The following is a 21,661-nucleotide window of genomic DNA, read 5'->3' on the forward strand; positions in this document are numbered from 1 at the left end:
GGAGGCCGAGCGAGCACAGCCGCCTGTCTTTGTGTCTCCGTCGGCGGCGCAGACCCGCCGCGCAGGCACGTGTCCGTGCGCTCGGTTGGGCCGAACGCGTGCAGAGCGCTCGCTCTCCGGTAGCCCCCGGGACGGATGGGCGGGAGAGAGGCCGGAGGAGTCGCGGGGGTCCGCAGAGAGGGAGCGCGGCGGCGGGCACGACGGGCTGACGTTTCCGCTTGGTCGGGCTGGGAGGTGGGGTCGCTGAGGTCGAGCGATCCGGCGGGGTCCGACCGCTGAGGTCCCGAAGTGGACGTCGGGGGCGAGGGCTCGGACTCCGCGGGCCGCCGCTCTGAGGGGAGCGGGGTCTGAAGTGGAGCGTGCGCGCACGGGACTTGCTCTTGGGAAGTGACTCTGGCGGCGACAGGGGTGCTGGGGCTACCGCCGCTGACAGGGCTGAGCGGTTATCCGCAGGGCTTCGTAGCCGATGCCGATCCCCCGACCGAGGGCGGTACCCGCGCCTCCGAGCTCGGGGTCCAGAGACGCAGGTCGTGCATCTGGCCGCAGCTGGGAGGCAGTGCGTGAGCGCGCGGCCGCAGGGTCCGGCCCGAAGCCTCCCGCCGAATCGCCGCCGGGCGGGGCGCGGATGGGGCGGCCGAGCCGCCAGGCCACGCCCCTCCCGCCCGCGCAGGCGCGCTGCGGGCCGTGAGCTGTCAGAGCCGAGCGGCGGGCGCGCGGCGGGGTCCGACGTCGGCGCTGGAACCCGCTGGCAGCACCCGGCGCGGCAGGGGCGGCTCGCGCGGCGCGGCCCCAGCTCCCCCGCCAGGTCGCAGAGGAGAGCGGGAGCCGGCGTGCGGCCCGCGGCGCTGGCAGGATGGGGAACCGGGAGATGGAGGAGCTGATCCCGCTGGTGAACCGGCTGCAGGACGCCTTCTCGGCGCTGGGGCAGAGCTGCCTGCTGGAGCTGCCGCAGATCGCCGTGGTGGGCGGCCAGAGCGCGGGCAAGAGCTCGGTGCTCGAGAACTTCGTGGGCAGGTGAGCGCGCGGGGCGCGGGGGGCGGGGCCGGCGACCCCGCTCGGGGCCGCCGGAGCGCGCCGGGGCGGCGGGAGCCCGAGCGCCGAGCCGTGGCGCGGGCGGAACGAGGGCCGAGCGGCGGCGTCCGTGGGGCGGGCGGGGTCGTCCCGGCTCCGGGCATCCTCCGTCCCCCCCGCGGCGGCCGGCCCTCCTGTCTGTCTTTCATCCTGCGATACAAAGCCATTTCCTCCGCGTCCTCCGGTCGGGGAGCCGGGGGAGGGGTCCGCCCGCGAGCCGCTCCCCCCGCCCGGCGCGCCCGCCTCGGGCAGCCGGGATGCGTCGCGCGCCCGGGGGCGCCCCGGGCCCCGTCTCGCCCGCTCTCCCGGCGCCGCACCCCTCCTTTTCCTGTCGGCCTCCCCGCGGCTCTCCGCCAGCCTCTGGGGCTCGCCCCCCGCCCCCCGGGGAGCTGCTGTCCCCGCCGCCCCGGCTGCCGGCCCCGCTCAGCTGGCCGCTGTGCAGACCGCCGTCCCTGCCCCCGGCCGGGGAGGCGGGGTGCGCGGAGAAAGGAGCCGTTTGTTGTGCGAGGCTTCCCGGGCCGCGCTGCCCCACGTTCTCCCCGAGAGTCGCGCAACAGCGGCGGCGTCCGCGGCCGCACCTACTCCCTCCCGGGCTTCTGGCCGCGGACCGAGCGGGCGAGCGAGCCCTCGCGCTGCCCGGATGCCGTGTCATCCCCGCCGCGCCTCGGAGCCGACCCGCGTCCCCCCGCGCGCTCCCCGCGCCCCTCCCCCCGCGCTGTGGTCCCTGCGCGCGGCTCGGTCCGGCGGGTCTTCGAGACCCAGCGCTGAGTCCGAATTCCGTCGCCACCCTCGGCCCAGAAAGAGCGAAAGGATTGATTTCCGAGTTGGGAATCAGCATCTCTCCCACCCGCCGGGCGCCTGGCGAGGGACTGAGTTACCTTAACGGCCTCGCCCAGGAGTGCAGACATTTGCCCAGAAGAGCCCGTGGGAAGCGTTCCGGGCCGCGCTCTGCCTCCCGCAGCAAAGCGGGTGGCCGGGCAGCAGCGCGACCGCGGCCCGAGCGGGGACGGCCACGGCTGTGCTGGACGCCTCTTCTTGGCTGGTGAAGTGGTTTGACGTCCAGAACGTTCCTGTTCCTTTTCTGCCTTTCTGTCTGTGTTTGGTGGCGTGCAAAATTCCGGGATTCCCGCATCTCCCAGTGTCCGCGAAGCGCCTGTTCCCCTCCGCGGGTGCTCTGTCTGCCCGCGGCGCTCTTCCTTCCCCCCTTGTAGGAGCTACGAAGCTTCGAATCCTAATAAAAAAGTAAAATTGCTGACCATTGGCTGCTGTCTCTGCGTAAGTGTCTTAATCACTTCACTTTGGTTTTACCATTTGGAGTGATGAGAAAAGTGAGGGTAAAACATTTTGCATACGTCATCTTAGACTAATGGAGTGATGGGTGAATGGGATTTCAAACATAGACACAGGGCAGTCAGATACTTAGGGGTTTATTGTTTTTGGATTTATTGGCAATGAAATTCACTAAGTTTAAAGTGGCCTCCATAGGGAAAGTGGGGTTCGAGGACAATGGATTTTTGAATTTTCAAACTCCAGGACATTTAGCATGGTACCTTAATAGTCATTTAACTACTTTTGTTTTTAAAACAAATACTTAAAGATTAAAATAGTGAGTAATTCAAATGCGATTACCATATTTTTATGCATCCTTAATATATTTACTTGGGTGGGCCTGTATTATAAATGCATTGTTTGTGTCAAGAGCTTTTGAACCTAGTGTCAGTTTTAGGCATGTATCTTAATTCTGTCCTGACACACTTCTTAATACTATAATAAAATTGCATACATTTCCCCTCACTAGCTATAGTCTTTTAAAATGACAATTTCAAAAAAAGAGAATAGAAGAGTAAATTATTTTGGCTTAAATATTTTTCATGACAAAATGAAAAATACAGATATTATAAGCATTATACAAATCAGAGCATTTAGCAAAACACATTAATACTTTGTTATACTTTATTAAAAGGTTTTACCAATAATTAATTAGTGTTAAAATATCAAATCAAAGGATGAACATAGAGGGAAATTCTCATTTAATAAATATATAAAGGCTTTATTATCTATAGACACGACACTTGCCTAGCAGAGCTTATATATTAGAAAAAAATTAATTAAAAAGGTCATTTGACTTTAATAAAGGTTTCAGTCATTGAATTATTGAGGAATCTAATTTCTAATTATAAACCAACCTTAGGGAAAAAGGAGTTCTCAATTTTGAAAGGAGATTGGTCCTAGGCAGAAAAAAAACTACTCATATTCCGCTGTAACATTTTATCTTTTTGTTATCCAGAAATTTTGCAGTAAAGATAAGGCCCTTTCCTTTAAGGATGAAACTTTCTTCTTTTACATGGAGCTGTTTTTTCATTTTAAGACTCTGGCGTCTGTGCAGTTACTGAATGTAGTCATAAAACAAGGGGTCGTTGCTTGTGTTTGCTCTCATTTAAGCTTGTTCTCTTCAAAATAATGATGCGTTTTCCTCAATATTTAACAATCCATATTTAATAGGCTATTTTCTTTTCTCAGATAGTTTATATTGATTTTTTTTCCTGATACCACTGAATGAATGGTTGTGAATGTGTTTACTTCATTTAACTGTAGCTGTAAAATCCAATTTTGGGGTGACAAGTTTGAGATTGTTATAGATAAAATGAGTCATGAATGAACTGCTTGTTTGTGATTTTCTTTCTGAAGTGATGAATTTACATATTAATGTAATATAGTATGAGGAACCAGATTGTTCTTTTGGTTGTTCAGATGAGGTATAGACTGGCAGTGAGAGGCAGCGTAAGGTTGAGTAGAAGCTGAGACCCATGGTGTGAATAGAGGGGTTCATCATCTGGACTGGGGTTCTGCCCATTTCTCTGGTTTGTGTGTGGAAGAACTGAATTTACTCAACTACTTTCATATCCAATTTTTTTTTTAACAGTGCAGTGACATGATGATGATAGCGGTTAACATTTATTGAGAGCTTGCTATTCTAAGAGGTTATACGTGGGTAATCTCATTTAATACTCTTAAAGCCTCACAAAGGAAGGTACTCTTATGAGTTTCATTTTATGGAAGAAGAAATTCGAGATTTAGAGAGTTTGAGTAACTTGCTCATGGCTGATCTAATTTGAGATAAGACCAGTAGAACTAGAATAGATCCAAGCATGGGGTGTCTAGGTTCCATACCTGTACCCTAAAACACTTGTACCATGTTGTTCCCGCCATACTTAGATTTACCGAACCTCTGATCAATACTTTTAGCTTCTTTGTTTGATCAGTCACCACCTCAGTGAACAAGAAGCTGCCACATTAATGCTATTATTCATATTTATTTATGTCTACCTTGCCTCATTTCACAGAAGATTTGAGGCAACCCCTTGGGCAGAAGCAATATTAGTTAAAGGATAAGTACTTTTCTTACTATATTAGACATTCTTGAAGGGAGCTGTAGCATGTAATTGGGTTGTTTATTTAAGTATGTGTTTAGAGCACATATAACTTGCTTATGGAGGTATTAAATGAAAACTGTACTAGTTGCTAATGTGTAAATGTTTTATGATGATATACTTGTTAAAAACATTAGTTTTCCTCTTACACTATTTGTGGGAATGCAGATTGGTATAGCACTTTGGAAAACACTGTGGCGATTCCTTAAGAAATTAAAAATAGAGCTACCCTATGATCCTGCAATTGCACTACTGGATATTTACCCCAAAGATACAGATGTAAGGAAAAGAAGGGCCATCTGTACCCCGATGTTCATAGCAGCAATGGCCACAGTCGCCAAACTGTGGAAAGAACCAAGATGCCCTTCAATGGATGAATGGATAAGGAAGATGTGGTCCATATATACAATGGAGTATTATGCCTCCATCAGAAAGGATGAATACCCTACTTTTGTAGCAACATGGACGGGACTGGAGATTATACTGAGTGAAATAAGTAAAGCAGAGAGAGTCAATCATCATATGGTTTCACTTACTTCTGGAATGTAAGGAATAACACGGAGGACATTGGGAGATGGAAAGGAGAAGGGAGTTGGGGGAAATCAGAGGGAGAGACGAAACATGAGAGACTGTGGATTCTGAGAAACAAACTGAGGGTTTTGGTGGCGGGGGGGGTAGGTTGGGTGAGCCTGGTGGTGGGTATTATAGAGGGCACAGATTGCATGGAGCACTGGGTATGGTGCATAAACAATGAATTTTGGAACACTGAAAAAAAATTAAATTAAAAAAATTAGTTCTTCGGGGCACCTGGGTGTCTCATTGGGTTAAGCCTCCACCTTCTGCTTAGGTCATGATCCCATGGTCATGGGATGGAGCCCCACATCGGGCTCTCTGTTCACCGGGGAGCCTGCTTCCTCCTCTCTCTCTGCCTGACTCTCTGCCTACTTGTGATCTCTGCCTGTCAAATAAATAAATAAAATCTTAAAAAAAATTAGTTCTTCAATGCTAATTATATAGGCAGAGAATTCCACATCATTTTGTTCTAGTCTGAATGTTAAATAGACTTGATTTTTGTACAAGTAGCATAGGTTTTGTGATTAATGATTAAAAAAAGACTCTTTTTAAAGTGACTATGTTGAGGGAGCACATTTCTTTCTTTCTTTTTTTTTTTAAAGATTTTATTTATTTATTTGACAGACAGAGATCACAAGTAGGCAGAGAGCAAACAGAAAGAGGAAAGGAAGCAGGCTCCCCACCGAGCAGAGAGCCTGATTCAGGGCTTGATCCCAGTACCCTGGGATCATGACCTGAGCTGAAGGCAGAAGCTTTAACCCACTGAGCCACCCAGGTGCCCCAATAGACACTATTCTTAAGTTCTTTGACTGATTTCAGGAAAGTAGTTAAAAATTGAGGAGGGAAGAGTTCTCTGTTGCAAATGAGATTAGGCACAGAAGCATTCATATTAGTAAGACTTCTTAATTCAGAAATAGGATCGTATTGAGGGAAAGTATTTTTTTAAATATCAAAGCATCTGAATTAGTGAATATTTTTCAACAAATGAGTTCTAGGTGTTAAAGTTATTAGGTAAATGAGTGCTAACAAATAAGGTGTGATAATTTTTGAAAATTGCGCTCATGGTTCCCAAGAGTCCATTTTTAAAAAAATTTTTAAATTTTATTATTATTTTTAAAGGTTTTATTTATTTCACAGAGAGAGAGAGATCACAAGCAGGCGGAGCAGCAGGCAGAGACAGAGGGGGAAGCAGGCTCCCCGGTGAGCAGAGAGCCTGCCACGGGACTCTCTTTCAGGACCCTGAGATCATGACCCCAGCAGAAGGCAGAGGTCCAACCCACTGAGCCACCCAGATGCCCCTCCCAAGAGTCTCTTTAAATAAAAAATCAGACACATGAACTTTCTTCATCCAACAATGAATTGCTAAAACCTGAAATTACAAAGATATTTTTGCTGAATTAACATACATAATATACTTAATGTTATCACAGATTTATAGTTGGTAGGTTTTAAGTGCCAAAGTCAACTTAATTCTTTTTTATTAATAGTATCTGAGAAGCAATATAACTAGGTAAATTGGACTGGATAGGATATCTCTGTTGTGAAATTTACTTTTGATTGACAGATATCAAAAAATGAAGTCGATTAACTTCTTTAAGATTGAATTTGGATAGGCAGTCATCCAGAACTTTCGAGGAATGGAAACTTAATAGTTAGCTATGCTATTATGCTGGCGTTTAGGCTATTGGGTTATCTACCAGTGGAACATACATTTATTATATTAGGTGTTTGTCTTAAGTAGTAGTACCTTTTGTTAGGGCTAATAAATGGAATTTTTTTATTACTATAATTTATTTGATATTGAGGATACTACAAGCAGCTGAAAGAAATAGATGATTTTTTTTTCTCTCTCACCAGAACCAAGTCAAGAGAGCCCTGAACTAATGTACTGTATAGAATAATCCAGTCTTTCTGTATGGCCAAAGTTTTGTCTGGCTCTAAGTCTGCTTTGTAATTTCTCAGACTTTCAGTGTAATTGATTAATTAATTAATTAAAGTCATTTTGGTGGGGAGGGGCAAATGGAGAGAAAGAATACCACTACCTTGAGACTGTGACCTGAGCTGAAATCAAAAGTGGGGTGCTTAACACTGAGCCACCCAGGTGCCCCTTAGCATTAACTTAAAAATCCCAGTGGATTATATGGAAAGAAGAAGGAGGCCTGTGTTTGTTTAGCCTTACTGAGTTACTAGCAACGACACCGTTAGTATACTTTCCATGCTTTCTTTACTTGGTCTGTTTTCACATCCCCATGTTGATAGGCGAAGAAACTCAGGGTTAGAGACGAGTCATTTGTGGACGGTCACATGGCTAGTAAGTGGCCAAGCTGAGATTTAGCCTTGGATATGACTCCTGTTGGTACTCTTGAGAAATACGAGCAAGTCAAGTCAATGAACATGTGTTTCTGGAGCCCTGACTACACTGGGTGAGGCCACAGCAGGAAGTGTGAATGCCCAGAAACTGCGGTATGTATATAAAAAGAGAACTGACAACATAAGGTATGAGATCTCAACCTTCAAGTCATTTTGTAAAATAAATGCAGTTGGGTATAACGCAAACTGGGACAAAATAATTTATACTGTATCCATTTATTTTTACAAAAAAAAAAAAAACCCTTGAAAATCCACAATTCTGAAACTGAATTGGGATAAAAGAGGAAAGTAGACAATATGGGAGTTTCCAGTGTCATTGGGCAGCTGGTGTCATTTCAACTCAAGGCTGCAGGTCCTAAAGTATCGGTGTCGAAGTGGGGAGCTGGTTACCCGTGTCTCGGGGTCTGACTGCACAGCACAGCAGTGAGTTTAGACTGTCGCTTTATCACAGGGAGACACTGTGCACTGGAGACGGCCTGAGACGGGAGTAGGAGGGAAAGAAGTTTGGAGAGATTAAGTAGATGACTGGGTGCAGTGAGGGCGAAGCAAGAGTGGATGGATTGGGCCAATGGCTCTGTAAGGACCCCCAGGGGGGTAAGGCCAAAGGGAGAGGAGGGTTTTTGTTTATTTGTTTGTTTGTTTTTGTTTTTTAAAGAGTAAGGCAGTTAGTTAAAGTGGTGAAATAAATTGAAGACAGAATGTCTGGGAAAATGTTCTGAAGGCAAACCTGAGAGTGGAATCTGTCGAGACTGTTCAGAAGTGGGGGAGGCAGGGACGCCTGGGTGGCTCAGTGGGTTAAGCAGCTGCCTTCGGCTCAGGTCATGATCCCGGCGTCCTGGGATCGAGCCCCGCATCGGGCTCTTTGCTCCGCGGAGAGCCTGCTTCTCCCTCTGACTCTGCCTGCCACTCTGCCTGTGCTCACTCTTGCTCTCTCTCTCTCTCTAACAAATAAATAAATAAAATCTTAAAAAAAAAAAAAAAAGGAGTGGGGGAGGCAAAGGAAGGCAGGTGACGCTCATTTGCTCATTTGCATTTCTTGAGGTAAACACTATTCTGACAAATTAGAGGGTTTATTAATACCACGTTGGTGCTTCTGTTTCTGTTTTGTCAGAGGTAGCTCAGCTTCGCTTTTTATCGGTAGCAAGGACGGGCATTTCACTAGGTTCTGTGAGAAGCTTTCTTCGGTCTTCATTTCTTTGCTGACTTCCTGGAGCTACATTAGGATACAGAGAAACCAAAAGATTTGCCCAAGGTCGAAAACAGAATCAGAGCTGAGTTTGGAACTTGGCGTTCAGAGCTGGGAGCCCCGTTCAGGTCATCATCTTCTTTTCCTCCTCTTACTGTTTCAGTGCCTCCCTCTTATCCTCACGCTCCCCCTCCTCTTTCCATTACTTTCCACTGGACCAGTCTTTACTCCGCGATGTTTCCCTCCATTACTTGACCTGATAGCGGACCAGCAGTGATGTTTTGTGCTCCTGCCCCCCTACCCCCGTATACAATAGAGGAAGGAAACAGGGAGCAGGATTTTTGTCAGGGTTGGGCTTAGAGCAGGTAATTTGGCTGAGACAGTATGCGTTACTGTATTTGTGACTTTCAGGAAACAGGCCCAGGGAGAGACTAAATGAAATAGTGGATGTTTTCATCCATGATTAATTTTTTCCCACCAGGTGGGTGTATCTAGAAAGATGTGCCGGGCATGGTCACTGATAGACCTTGCTTAAACCAAGGAAAGCTTCTGAAAAGTTGAGGATAAGTAAATAATATAAATCTGGAAAGGTTGCTATTTTAAGAAGTGGTGAACTTGGGGCACCTGGGTGGCTCAGTGAGTTAAAGCCTCTGCCTTCGGCTCAGGTCATGATCTCAGGGTCCTGGGATCGAGTCCTGCATTGGACTCTCTGCTCAGCGGGGACCCTGCTTCCCCCTCTCTCTCTGCCTGCCTCTCTGCCTACTTGTGATCTCTGTCTGTCAAATAAATAAATAAAATCTTAAAAAAAAAAAAGAAATGGTGAACTTTTTGGTAAAATAAAAGTGTTGGGTAGCAAATCCTCACCCTTCAGTTTTGCCTGCTTCATATTTTACTTTTTTGTTTGTATTCTTAGAGTGAGGCCCATCGATATCATAGGAATTATTTTAATAATTAATTTCAATCAGCTTTAATATTGTGTTATATCCTTAATGTTAATTGCTTAGAAAGGCAAGATAGTTGTTGAGGAAAAGGAGGATGTATTTAATCCATGGATTATATGAATGATACAGGACAGATTTAGATCTTGTTTTTCTCTGACATTCCTGCTGAAAGTCCTCTATTTCTAGAATTTAAACTGGGCGCCTCAGCGCTCTTTCGTGACAGTGTCTCATTTTCATTTCCCACTGCTTCAAGGTCATGATATACCCAAGAGTAACACATACATACCTATTAGAAGTGGGTAGGACCTCATTGTCTTGTTTCAGTGGCTTGGAATTGAAAAGACAAATCCATTTAATTAGTAATTTGATGGGTGACTAATCTTATTTATGGTATTTCTTTTCTTCAATCTCAAAAAGCCAATATTTGAAAGGACTTATCATATCCTGGTAATAGAGTGTAGGCTTTGATCACTGAAGGTTTCAGTCCCACCTCTGACTTTTGTTAGTAGCGTGTTCCTCGGCAAGGCCCTGAACCTCCTTGGGATTTAATTTCCTCATCTGCAGTATAGGCATAGGAAACACAGACTTGATTTTTTTATGTGCATGTGAGTTCTAAGTCTGATAATGTATAGTGTATGACCCATAATATGCATTCAGTGAATGATGGCAGTGATAATATGATTTATAAGAAAAATATCTATTTGATCATTCATATGACCAAAATATGTTTCTTTTTTAATTTTAAGATTTTTATTTATTTATTTATTTGAGTGGGGGCGGGGATGAGGAAGGAGCAGAGGGAGAGGGACAAGCAGACTTTGTGCTGAGTGTGGAGCCCAGTGTGGGGTTTCATTCATCTCAGAACCCTGAGATCGTGACCTGAGCCAAAATCAAGAGTCAGATGCTCAACCAACTGAGCAACCCAGGCGCCTCCATCCTTTTTTAAGATTTTATTTCATATGACCAAAATATACTTCTCCTCAAATTTTTTGGCCTTCATCCATGGTTCCTGTCTTACAGCTTGCAAAACCCTTGGAATTTCCTGTGTTGAGAATAAGAAAGGTGTCTTTTTGTTATGTTAATGAGGTGACTTGGAAACCACCTAAGGATGGGGGCGGCTTGTCGGTGGAGCTAACCCCGTGATTAGAGGGTTGGAATTTTTAGCCCTCTCCCCCAGTTTCCTGGGAGAAGAGACAGGGTTGAGGTTGCATCAGTTGCCAATAGCCAATGATTTAATTAGTCATGGCTATGCAATGAAGCCTCCATAAAACCCCAAAGGACTGGGTCCGGAGAGCTCCTGAGTTGATGAACACATGAACATTTAGGGAGTCTGAATCACCTGGAGAGGGCATGGAAGCACCTCGCCCTTTCCCCATACCTTGCTCTATGCATGTCTTCCATCTGGTTATTCATGAGTTATATCTTTTTATGATACACTGGTAATTTAGTAAGTTAAATGTTTCTCTAAGTCCTATGGGCCACTCTAGCAAATGAATTGAGCCCAAGGAGATTCAGATTGGCATTTGAGGTGTTGGGGTACAACCTTGTGGCACTGAGCCCTCAACCTTTGGAATATGATACTACCTCTGGGTATGGCATCAGAATTGATTGAATTGTATGACACCTAGCTAGTGTCCAGAGCATTGCTTGTTGGTTTGTTGGTTTGGGAACTGCCCCTCCTCACACCGGAATTGGTGCTAGAACCCATTTAATGGCTACTAGTCTAAGTCTTTTATCTAGACTGAAAGTTTTCTGAATACTCAATTCAGTTTAAGAAACTTTACAAGATCTCTTTACTTAGTCCTAACAAAAAACATCTGAAACTATGGAGGGGGGTGGATACTTCATTTCATTGATCTATGATGAATATTATAGTTTCCTCAGGGATTTTTTTCCCCGAAGTTGTTGGTGAAGGGAAATGGTAGAAGGATTATGAGTCTCTTCGCTTCAAGAACAAGGGCGGGAGTGGGAAAGAGGAAGTCTTGCTTAGTTTGGGTGTGAGGGTCTGCTATATTGTAGGGAGACAAGAAGAAAAACAGAGGAAATCTTAACTGCTGAGGGAATTAGGAGTATTCGTGAGTTATTTAGTTTGAGATGGATGTTTGTTAAAGGATTGCCTTAGGTAAGCTGAGGCACCGTGGGGGAAAGCACTGAGAGCTGGGGTTAGCCCAGTATAACCATCACCTTGCTGGTCTTCCTCAGCTTTTCCTGTCTGATTTAGAGGCCCCTCCCCAGGTCCTTGTTCATAACCTTCCTAAACAAGGATCTTACTGCATAGTTGGTTGCCTTGTCTGTCTGCCCAACTCTTTGCAGTTTCCATGAAGTCAGGAGCTACATTTCATCTCTCATTCTCATTTAACACTGTATGAATGAGCAGTGCGATTCCGGGCACAGCACTTATCCAAGCTGAATTGTACCTTCTTCTTCAATAAATGGGTGTTGGACTAGGTCTGTGTTTTTCAAACCGTGGGTATGACTTATTAGCAGCACATGATATCAGTTTAATGGGTTGTGACAGCTTTTAAAAGATAGCAGAGTATATCCCGAGTAGTAATGGTAAATACTATACATAATTGGGAAACTTTTGTGTTAGTTATATACTTGCATGTGTATATCATGCTGCAATATGAAATTTATTTCTTACTACAGTTCTCAAAGTTGTTGAATGCCTCTGGACTAGATTAAATCTGATGTTATTTCTACTCATTTATTTGATGATTCTATACTTGGGTGGTAGGACAGATCTTTTTTTACAGAAGGCACAATTCCCACTATACCATAGTATTCCACTAGGCGACCTAAAATGGAGATAATTTTATTATTTTTATTTTGCTAAATTAACTATGTTTTAATCAAAAAAAAAAAAAAAGAATAGGTACATATGTTAAAAACTCAGACCTTTCTAAAGGATACACGGTAAAAATTGTCTTCCCCATCATGGTTTTTACTTGTTAAGATGTTCCATTTACCTGAATCCCTGCCAGATTATTTCTGGGTTAATATTTACTTCATATGACGTTTATTTGATTTTTGCGGAAGAGAGAATTTAATAAACTTGTTTGGTTGTTGGTAGATGATAAAACAGTCGAGAAAGAATATGCTTGAAAATTTTATTTGCGGATGGATTTACTCATTCACTGAGTCATTTACGGTCATATTTGGAGAGTTTACTATATGCCAGAAACTCTGTGAGGCTCTTCGTATTGAACAGCTCCTTCAGAGGACTTGGTGACCCAGTAGGATACAAGTCTTGATATGCACTGTGCTGTTATTATGAGGATAATCAAGATAACAATTTTTTAAAAATTTTATTCATTTATTTATCAGAGAGAGAGAGCAAGTGAGTGAGTGAGAGAGCACAAGCAGGGGGAACAGCAGGCAGAGGGAAAAGCAGACACCCCACCAAGCAGGGAACCCAGTGCAGGACTCCATCATGACCTGAGCCAAAGGCAGACACTGAACCGACTGAGCCACCCTGGCATCCCCAGGCTAATGATTCTTATGTGATGCATTTGTTAGAAAGTAGTTGATGGTGTCATGATGTTGTCTCCAAATATTTGAGGAGCTGTTAATTGGAGAGGGATTAGATCGACTGAATGTCCCTGGAAGATATAGGACAAGTGGGTGACAGTTACAGGCAGACAGGTTTAAGCTTAATGTAAGGGAGAGTGCTCAACAGAAGAGTTAAGAAATGGATGAGTTTCCTGTGAAGCAGCAAGTTTTCCATCACCAGAAGGGTAGCGGCCAGGGATGAAAGACTTGACTGGTTCCTTGGCAAGGTGTAGATGGGAGGCAGATTGAGCAAAAGGCCTTTGAAGTTTCTTTATAACTTAAAGTCTATGATTTGGATTGCTGGGTGTCAGAGAGCAAACTGGCTTAAAAAAAAAAAAAAGTATGTTTTCTATAGACTATTTCTAAGTAGATAAAAAGTGTCAGAAATATAAACGGGTTAAGACCTCCCTGGGTCCAGCCTTTCCAGGCCTTCAGAAAATAGTTGTGGATGTTAAAAAACTGGAATCCCTCACAGAATGTCTAGTGCCATGAAGCAGCTCTGAATAAAATTGTATAGTGATAAATTGTATTCTTTGGGGAAAAAAAAGATGGAAAACAGCTTGGGGGCACCTGGGTGGCTCAGTCCATTGAGCATCTGCCTTCGGCTCAAGTCATGATCCCAGGGTCCTGGGATCCAGTCCCACATTGGGCTCCTTGATCGGTGTGGAGCCTTTTTCTCTCTCTGCCTGCTGTTCCCCCTGCTTGTGCTCTCTCTCTGTGTCAAATAAATAAATAACATCTTTAAAAAATGGAATAACAGCTTGATTTTAAAATCTGCTTTAACTATCCACCTTTTTTCCAGTGGTGTACTAGTCTAAAAACTCACTGAAAAAATCTCATTTAGTCTTCTTTTTCATTTCTAAAATCCTCTTCCTAAATCTAATACATATTGGAATTTCCTTATTCAGAACATTCTAGTCCAGGTCCTCCACTACATCTGGAGAACTCTGACAGCATTGTGCTCCCCCATTTCCTCCGTTTCTCACTCATCCATTCCATGCTAATATTGCTGCTCTCAGATGAATTTTCCAACACGCAGCTTTCAGGTCACTGTCCCCAGGAATGTGCAGTTACCACCCGGCTTCTCAGGTCTCTATGTGATTTTCAAAACATCTTACCTATGTAGCTTTCGTTTTCCGCTCTTCTGCAATGTGTTTTCTTCTCACTTTTCTCATCTTTTCTGTTATAAAGTGGTCATTTCTGATTACACAGGAACGAGCATGGCTGGGCAGAGCACGATCTTTTGTGACCGAAAGGAATTCCGGCAGTCGACAGGTGTTTGCTTTCTTTGGGATGAAAAGGCGATTAAGAAGTATTTGCGCTCAACAGGCTCTAGTGTAGACTCACGTAGAGTGCGCTCCAGAACCCGTGAAGTGTTGAGCTGGGGAACATGCTGTCTCTGGGGCCGGACCGCCTGCATTCACATCCCAGCCTTCCTGCTTACACACTTCTCTTACTGTCAGAAATCACTGACCCTCTTGGTGCCTAGGCTGCCTCATCAGTACAGTGAGGTCATAGTAGAACCTATCTCACAGAGTAGCTGTGGGGATTAAATTAGTTAATACAGGGAAAACACGACAGCGTCTATCATGTGGCAATAGTTCTGTGTTTGTTACTGGGAACAGAAGTTCAGACAGAATTTGGGGGCCTTTAGAGTTACAGAGTGTTCTAGATCTTTAAAAGAAAATGTCACATCTCTTTGGACAGTCCAGGAAAGATTTCATGAAAGAGCTAGGGTTTGAAATGAGCATTGGAGAGGAAGAATTTGATCAGTTGAGATCGGGCCAGAGGCAGAGGTCGGAGGTCAGAGGCCAGATTGCAGCCTTCTCTGACCTCTTGATGACTTTAGGGTAGGTTCCATGTTGTTTGGCACTTCGAGGTTTCTGACTGATTTACACAGGGTTTTGGTCCCCGAGGCAGACCGCAAACTCCTTATTGGTATTCCCCACAGCATCTTGTACAGTTTGGTTTTAGGTACTTAATTTTTATTGAGTTTTCACTAATTAAATTGTTGACCCGACTTCAGATGGGTTAGGACTGGGAGTCAAAGATCACAGCTTTTAGTAAGATGTGTGTGTTTAAGACTTTATTTTTAAGTAATCTCTACATCCAATGTGGGGCTTAAACTCACAACCCCACGTTTAAGAGTTGCACGCTCTACCGACCGAGCCAGCCAGGCATCTCTAGAGATTTATATTCTATACTTATGAGATAGAATTCACTGTGTTTGATGAACTGATGCTCTTAGCTTGATATACTAATGTTCTTAGCCCAGGTGCCTTAGTTTTTTAGTTATCCCGTCTCTCATCTGTACTTCTCTAGCCATTTTCTTAATGTTGTAAATCTATTTAGGCTTCTCCCATTTAACCTCTGCCCTCTTCTGCTGTTGGCTTAGCTCCTTCCTGGTCTTTACAGCCTTTACTTTCTGAACTCTTGATGTCTGAACCTGGGAGTCAAATAGATTTGAATTACAAGATTTAAATATACTTGAGAGACTGGTTCATCCCAGCATCTCCCAAGGCAAATATATGGATTTTTGTGTAAGACTTACTAAAGGGGACTTGTCAAAATAAATGTTCCTGGGCCTGACTCATGGTGACTGATTCAGTGGGTGTGGAGTTAAACCAGCATAATCTGTATTTTTCAGAAGTTCTCCTGGTGCTCCTAATAAGCAACCAGATTTGGGAGCTCCTAATTACCACTTCCACGATTCCTGCGATTTCTGCAGCTGTGGATAAGGAATGAAGTGTGTCTTCCATTCCCATCAGGACACTGAAACTGCCCTTGCCAAGGTCACTGATGATTCTTAAACAGCTTATTTTACTAAGTATTTCTGAAATTGATCACCTATGCTTAATTCCTACAACCACTGAGTTCAAGTTGGCATCATTCATCTTCTGGACCATAGCAATGGACTTCATGCTTTCACCATCAGTAACCCTCCAACCTAGCTTCCACACAGCCATAGCATGATTAGATATGGAATTAAAATAAAATGATGTCACTATCTTGGTGAAAACTATTCAGCTCCTAATGCCGACAGCATAAAATCCAAGCTTCTTGGCATGACATTAAAGGTCCTGCACGACCCCGCCTCTCCAGGTTAGCTGTTATGCTTGGATGCAGCTGCCTTTCATGCCCTGCGCACATTCACCTGCTGTTTCACTTTTCTTTGCCTATTTCACATGAGTCCCTTTATAAGGAACAACGCGCTCCTTCACCAGGCCAGCTCCTCATTTCTGCAACTCAAGTTTCCTCCCTCCTCTTCTCTTGGATACCTCAGCTACCTTCTACTTTCTCATCTTTCCCGTTACTTGTCCCTCTTCTAGGCATCATAACTGTGAGTAGTTTTCTAATGTTATACTTACTACATTGTATTGACTTATTTTACCTACTTCTATCATTAAATTATGAACTTCTTGAGGGCAGAGCCTGGTTCACATTTGGCACATGGTAACTTCTGAATAAATATTGAGTGAATGAGCCAACAAATACAATAGAGACGTTTCAGCCTCTCATACTGATTATCTGCAGCATGTGATGTTGCTTATTAAAATCTCTGTGTGCTAGGCACTGTCTTAGGTAGCAGAAAGGCATTAATAAGTGAACAAACATACTCCCCCATCATGGAAGAAGGTGTGATATAGTGAAAAATCAATGACAAGCAAATCAAAAGTGTATAATTATAACTCAGTATGGATCCCATGACAGAAATGATCATGACACAGTGCTAGAGCATGACAGAGAGGGACATTATTTATAGGTTGATCAAGGAATACTGTCTGATCAGGTGATAATTCAGCTGAAGGAAAAGGAATCAGGTATGGAAGAGCTACAAAAAAGCATTCCATGCAGAAGGAACAGTATGTGTTAAGTCTCTACAGTGTCAAAGAGCTCTTGGTGTTGAAGGAATTTAAGGTAAGTTGGGCTAGGGGGAAGGAAAAGTAGCAGAAGAGAGTTTAGGTATACTTTGTTGGTGTAAAAAAATAGTTTACATTTTGCCTGGAGTACAATGGTAAGCAACTGAGGGAAGGATTTTTATCAGGACAGTGACATAATCTGATTTATATCTAAAAAAGATTACTCTAGGTAAGTGCTGTTTAAGATTGTAGTCCCAGGGACACCTGGGTAGCTGTTAGTTAAGTGCCTGCCTTGGGCTTGGGTCCTGACCTTGGGGTCCTGGGATTGAGTCCTGCATTGGGCTCCTTGCTCAGTGGGGAGCCTGCTTCTTCCTCTGTCTGCTGCTGCCCTGCTCATTCTTTCTCTCTCTGAGAAATAAATAATAAATAAAATATTAAAAAAAATTGTAGTCACACCCCTAAGTGGCTAACACTCCTGAGAAACTGAATTTTCAACTTTATGTAATTTTTAACCTGAATTTAAAAGCAGAATTGATTCAGTTATTGGAAAACTTTTAAGTATGTTGATATTTTTTCAACTATACATTTATAACATTAAATATAGATCAGGTCTTTCTGATAAAAATTAAGCTTCTGAGTAGAGATGTGGTATAAATATAAAATACACACCAAATTTCAAAGCCTTGGTATGAACAAAAGAATGTAATTTTCTCATTAATTTTTTATATTGATTATATATTGAAATAATTATATTTTGGAGAGACAGGACTAAATTAAAATGGACTGTTAAATTTACTTGTTTCTTTTTTTTTTTTTAAATAATGTTGCTACTAGAAAATTCAGAGTGATTTATGTGGCTCACATTTTATTCCCATTATTGGTAGATGCTGTGAGGATAGCTGAATGGTCTGAAGGCCGGCAAATTAACATCAGACAGATGGGTTAGTAAGCTTTTGCAGTTGCCTAGGTGGGTGATGATGATAGCTTTGATTAGGAGGTGGCAGTGGAAATGGAGAGAAGGGTAGATTCTACATGAATTTTGGAGGTAGAGTCATCATGACTTGCTGATGGATTAGGTAAGGGAAGGGAAGGATAAAAAATGACTTTACAGGTTTTTACCTTGTGACTTTATTTCCCTCTGTTTCCCCCCCCCCTCGCCCCCAAACAAAGCAAAATAAAAAAAACACTATTACATTTATGGTCAGGTTCTTGTTTTTGTTTTTGCTTTTTAAGAGAGAGAGTGTACATGTGAGCCAGGGGTGAAGGGAGGGGAAAGGGCAGAGAGAGAGCAAGAGAGAGAGAATGAGAGTCTTAAGCAGGTCCCATGACCGCACAGAATCTGATGCAGAGCTCAATCTCAAGACCCTGAGATCATGCCTTGAGCCAAAAATCAAGAGTTGGACACTTAACCGACTGAACCACCCAGGCAGTCCGATGGTCAACTGATTTTTGACAAGAGTGCCAAGACAATTCAATGGGGGAAAGAATGACCTCTCAGCGAGTGGTACTAAGACAATAGGATATCCACATGCAAAAGAATTTGGACCCCTACCTCAAACCTTATACACAACTAACTCAAAATGGATCAAAGACCTAAATGGAATAACTAAGAAGAAAACACAGTGTAAATCTTGGTGACTTTAAATTTAACAGTGGTTTCTTAGCTATGATACCAAAAGTACAAACAACAAAAAGAAAATTAGATAAATTGGGATTCATCAAAATTGAAAACTTTTGTGCTTCAAAGGACACTAGTAAGAACATGAAAAGATGATCCAGAGAATGGGAGAAAGCGTTTGAAAAGCATGTATCTAATAAAGGAATAGTGTCCAGAATATATAAAGAACTCTTATAACTCAACAATAAAAACACAAATTTCCCAATTTAAAAATGAGCAAAGGATCTGAATAGACATTTCTCCAGAATTTCATGAGTAGAGGATGCCTTTCCATCTATTTAGGTCTTCTTTAACTTCTTTCAATGATGTTTTGTAGTTTTTGCTATATAATCATAAAGTTTTAAATGTCAATGAAATACTAACAAGTACTCATTAATATGTTTTAAACTCTGTGTGAGCTTCAGACTCTCATATCCAACCATCCTGATGTCTTATAGGCTCCAACATACTCAGATCCATACACTTGATATTCAGCTCTCTATTAATGACTAACTTTCTGCTTGAGTCTACTTACCTTTCAAGACACAGCTATCACCTCTTTCTTAGAAGCCTTCACTCAGCCCACAGGTAGAAGGTGTTCACTGAATATATCTTGAAAAACTGGGGATGCTCAGAACCCTGTTGAACCGGTGAGCTTTTTGAATACAGAAGAATTATCCAGAGACACAGTGTTGTAAGCACAAAAAGCCAAGGGCCTTTGTACTTACATGGCTTTCTGTCTTTGTTTCCTTGTCTGCAGAACAGAACTAATATATATTATCTCAATTCCTTTTACAAAGTCTAAACAGAGGTTTTTAAATGTCTAGTGCATCGACTCCTCAGTAAATGATACTTTAAAAAATAGTGGCAAAACATGCCTAAGTGATCATCTCCACTGCAAGGATTTCAAAGACACCTGCTCTGTTTAAAATGCTGCATTTTTTGGCACAACACTTAGGACAAATTGTGAAGACTATAACTGAAGGTTGTTTTTCTAAAAGGTAGTATTTCTCCAGAATGACTCGTATATACTTCTTGGTTTAGACTGGTGGGAGGGTGAATGTAGCGATACATTTGGTGCAGAAGGAAAGTATGTAAAATTCAGATCTACCCTGCGTATTTTCCACGAAGGTGTTCGCACTACCTGAACATTAAGGAGCTGTGCGAGTGAAGAGGACAAGAACCTGGTAACTGGTCTTGTGGTTAAAAGGAGATAACAGAGCTTACACTAAGGCTTTCCAGAATGGAGGACAAACTATCAGTGGTCTATAGAATGTACAGGACTTGTGGAATCATAGTGTATTAAATGGAGGTCTCTGAGCTTAGAAAGGGACCTTTTCTATTAGGTAGAACCAAGACAAGCACAAAGAGATTATAATTTAGATACTGTGTGTATATATATATTTTATATAACTTATGTATATAATATATCTAAATTATATATCTAAATTTTACACACACACACACACACACACACACACACAGCAAACACCTCTCTTTGGAGCGGGGTACAACATTGACTGTTAAATTGTCCTTGTGTGACTTGTTTTTTTCAGTAGCTTCTTTCTTTAAAAAATGGTATATAGGGGTGTGTGCAGTCAGTTGTGTCCAACGCTTGATTTTCGCTCAAGTCACGATCCCAGGTCATGAGATTGAGCCCCGCACTGGGCTCTGAGCTGGGTGTGAAGACTGCTTAAGATTTTCTCTCTCCTCCAACCCACTACCCCCCACCTCCCTGCCTCTTTCTAAAAAAAAAAACAAAAAAAACAAAAAAAAACCACAGCATATAAATTGAACATTAGCTAATAGTGTTTTCTTAATGCTTTGCATTATTATATTAGAGATGCTTTGTTAGATTTTGCTTGCTGAAAGTTTTTCAAAAAATATTTAATTTATTTATTCATTTAGAGCACATGCATGAGCAGGGGGAGGAGCAGGGGGAGAGGGAGAGAAAGAATCTTTAGCAGACTCTATGCTGAGTATAAAACCCACACGAGACTCAGTCTCCTTACCCTAAGATCATGACCTGTGCTGAAATTAAGAGTCGGACGCTTAACCGACTGAGCCATCCAGACGCCCCTTGACAAAAGTTTCTAATTTTTGCTTGAGGAAAAATTTTTTATTATGTTGTTAGAAGTTTTATTTCAGAGCAAGAATCTTTTGTGTGCCTAAATTGTTTTATAATGAAATTAATTATCCTTTAATTTGTCTTTTAAAACACAGACATTTAATATCTTGCAGGTTTTCTTAATCGGAGAGAAACATTTCTGTAATTCATAAGAAATTAGCTATCATCCCTGCAAATAAAACTGTTTTTTGATTTAAGTTTTAAATTAAGTTTAAATTAAATTTACATTTTAAATCCTGTTTTTTCCACAGAGGATTTGAAGTGGCTTCCTACAAACCATAGTCATTCATTCATTTACTTGTTTTGTTTTTTGCAACAAATATTTATGGAGGTATTGGGCATATAAAATAAAGCAATAAAGTAAAATAGAAGTGAAGAGGCAGGGCCAAGTAAAACAAGTAACTAAGGTAAGACAAAGAAATGGAGAAGAGAAAATTTCCAGATACAAAGATTAGCATAATTGTAGAATTGAACACATATGAGCACTCTGGTGGTCGGGGGAAAAGAGAACTATCAGTCAGACAGTTTTGTTATCAGGAAGAAGAAACATTCACATTCATATAGTTTTCTCTAGGGCAGAACAAAAAGAATTTCTCATATTTTATAACTACCAATAGTAGCTTCTTTCCTCTATGATCTCACCCATTATCAGGGTTGAGCTGGGCAGCTGTGACTTTGGTTTTTGAGTCTGGATCCCATTCTTATATTTTCAGATGCAGGCTGAGGTTTCTTTCAGCTTAAATGCTCATACTTGTACTAACAGATTCATATCTTCCCGGATCGCTCATTTCCTTTGTGTGTTGATAGACTTTACTGTTGTCAGATTTAATAAACCTTGAAACTTTCATATTTTCTTCAAGTCTCCTCTCCCCATATCCACTAACTTTTGTGG

At 42.8% G+C, this 21,661-nt stretch overlaps 1 protein-coding gene across 7 annotated transcripts in view; it reads left to right on the forward strand.

The window, feature by feature from the left end:
• Window positions 1-674: 674 nt before the first annotated feature.
• The window catches only part of DNM3 (dynamin 3), a 535,131-nt gene continuing 514,144 nt past the window's right edge, over window positions 675-21,661 (forward strand). For 6 of the 7 annotated variants that reach the window (XM_032317386.1, XM_032317388.1, XM_032317384.1 and 3 more), the window contains exon 1: window positions 854-1,014. In XM_032317386.1, the coding sequence (XP_032173277.1) occupies window positions 854-1,014 (161 nt within the window). Of the gene's footprint in view, window positions 1,015-21,661 lie in introns of all 7 variants that reach the window. The other variant, XM_032317383.1, reaches the window with a different exon arrangement.

The sequence above is a fragment of the Mustela erminea genome, chromosome 17, assembly GCF_009829155.1.
Source record: "Mustela erminea isolate mMusErm1 chromosome 17, mMusErm1.Pri, whole genome shotgun sequence".
Taxonomy (NCBI): Eukaryota; Metazoa; Chordata; class Mammalia; order Carnivora; family Mustelidae; genus Mustela; species Mustela erminea.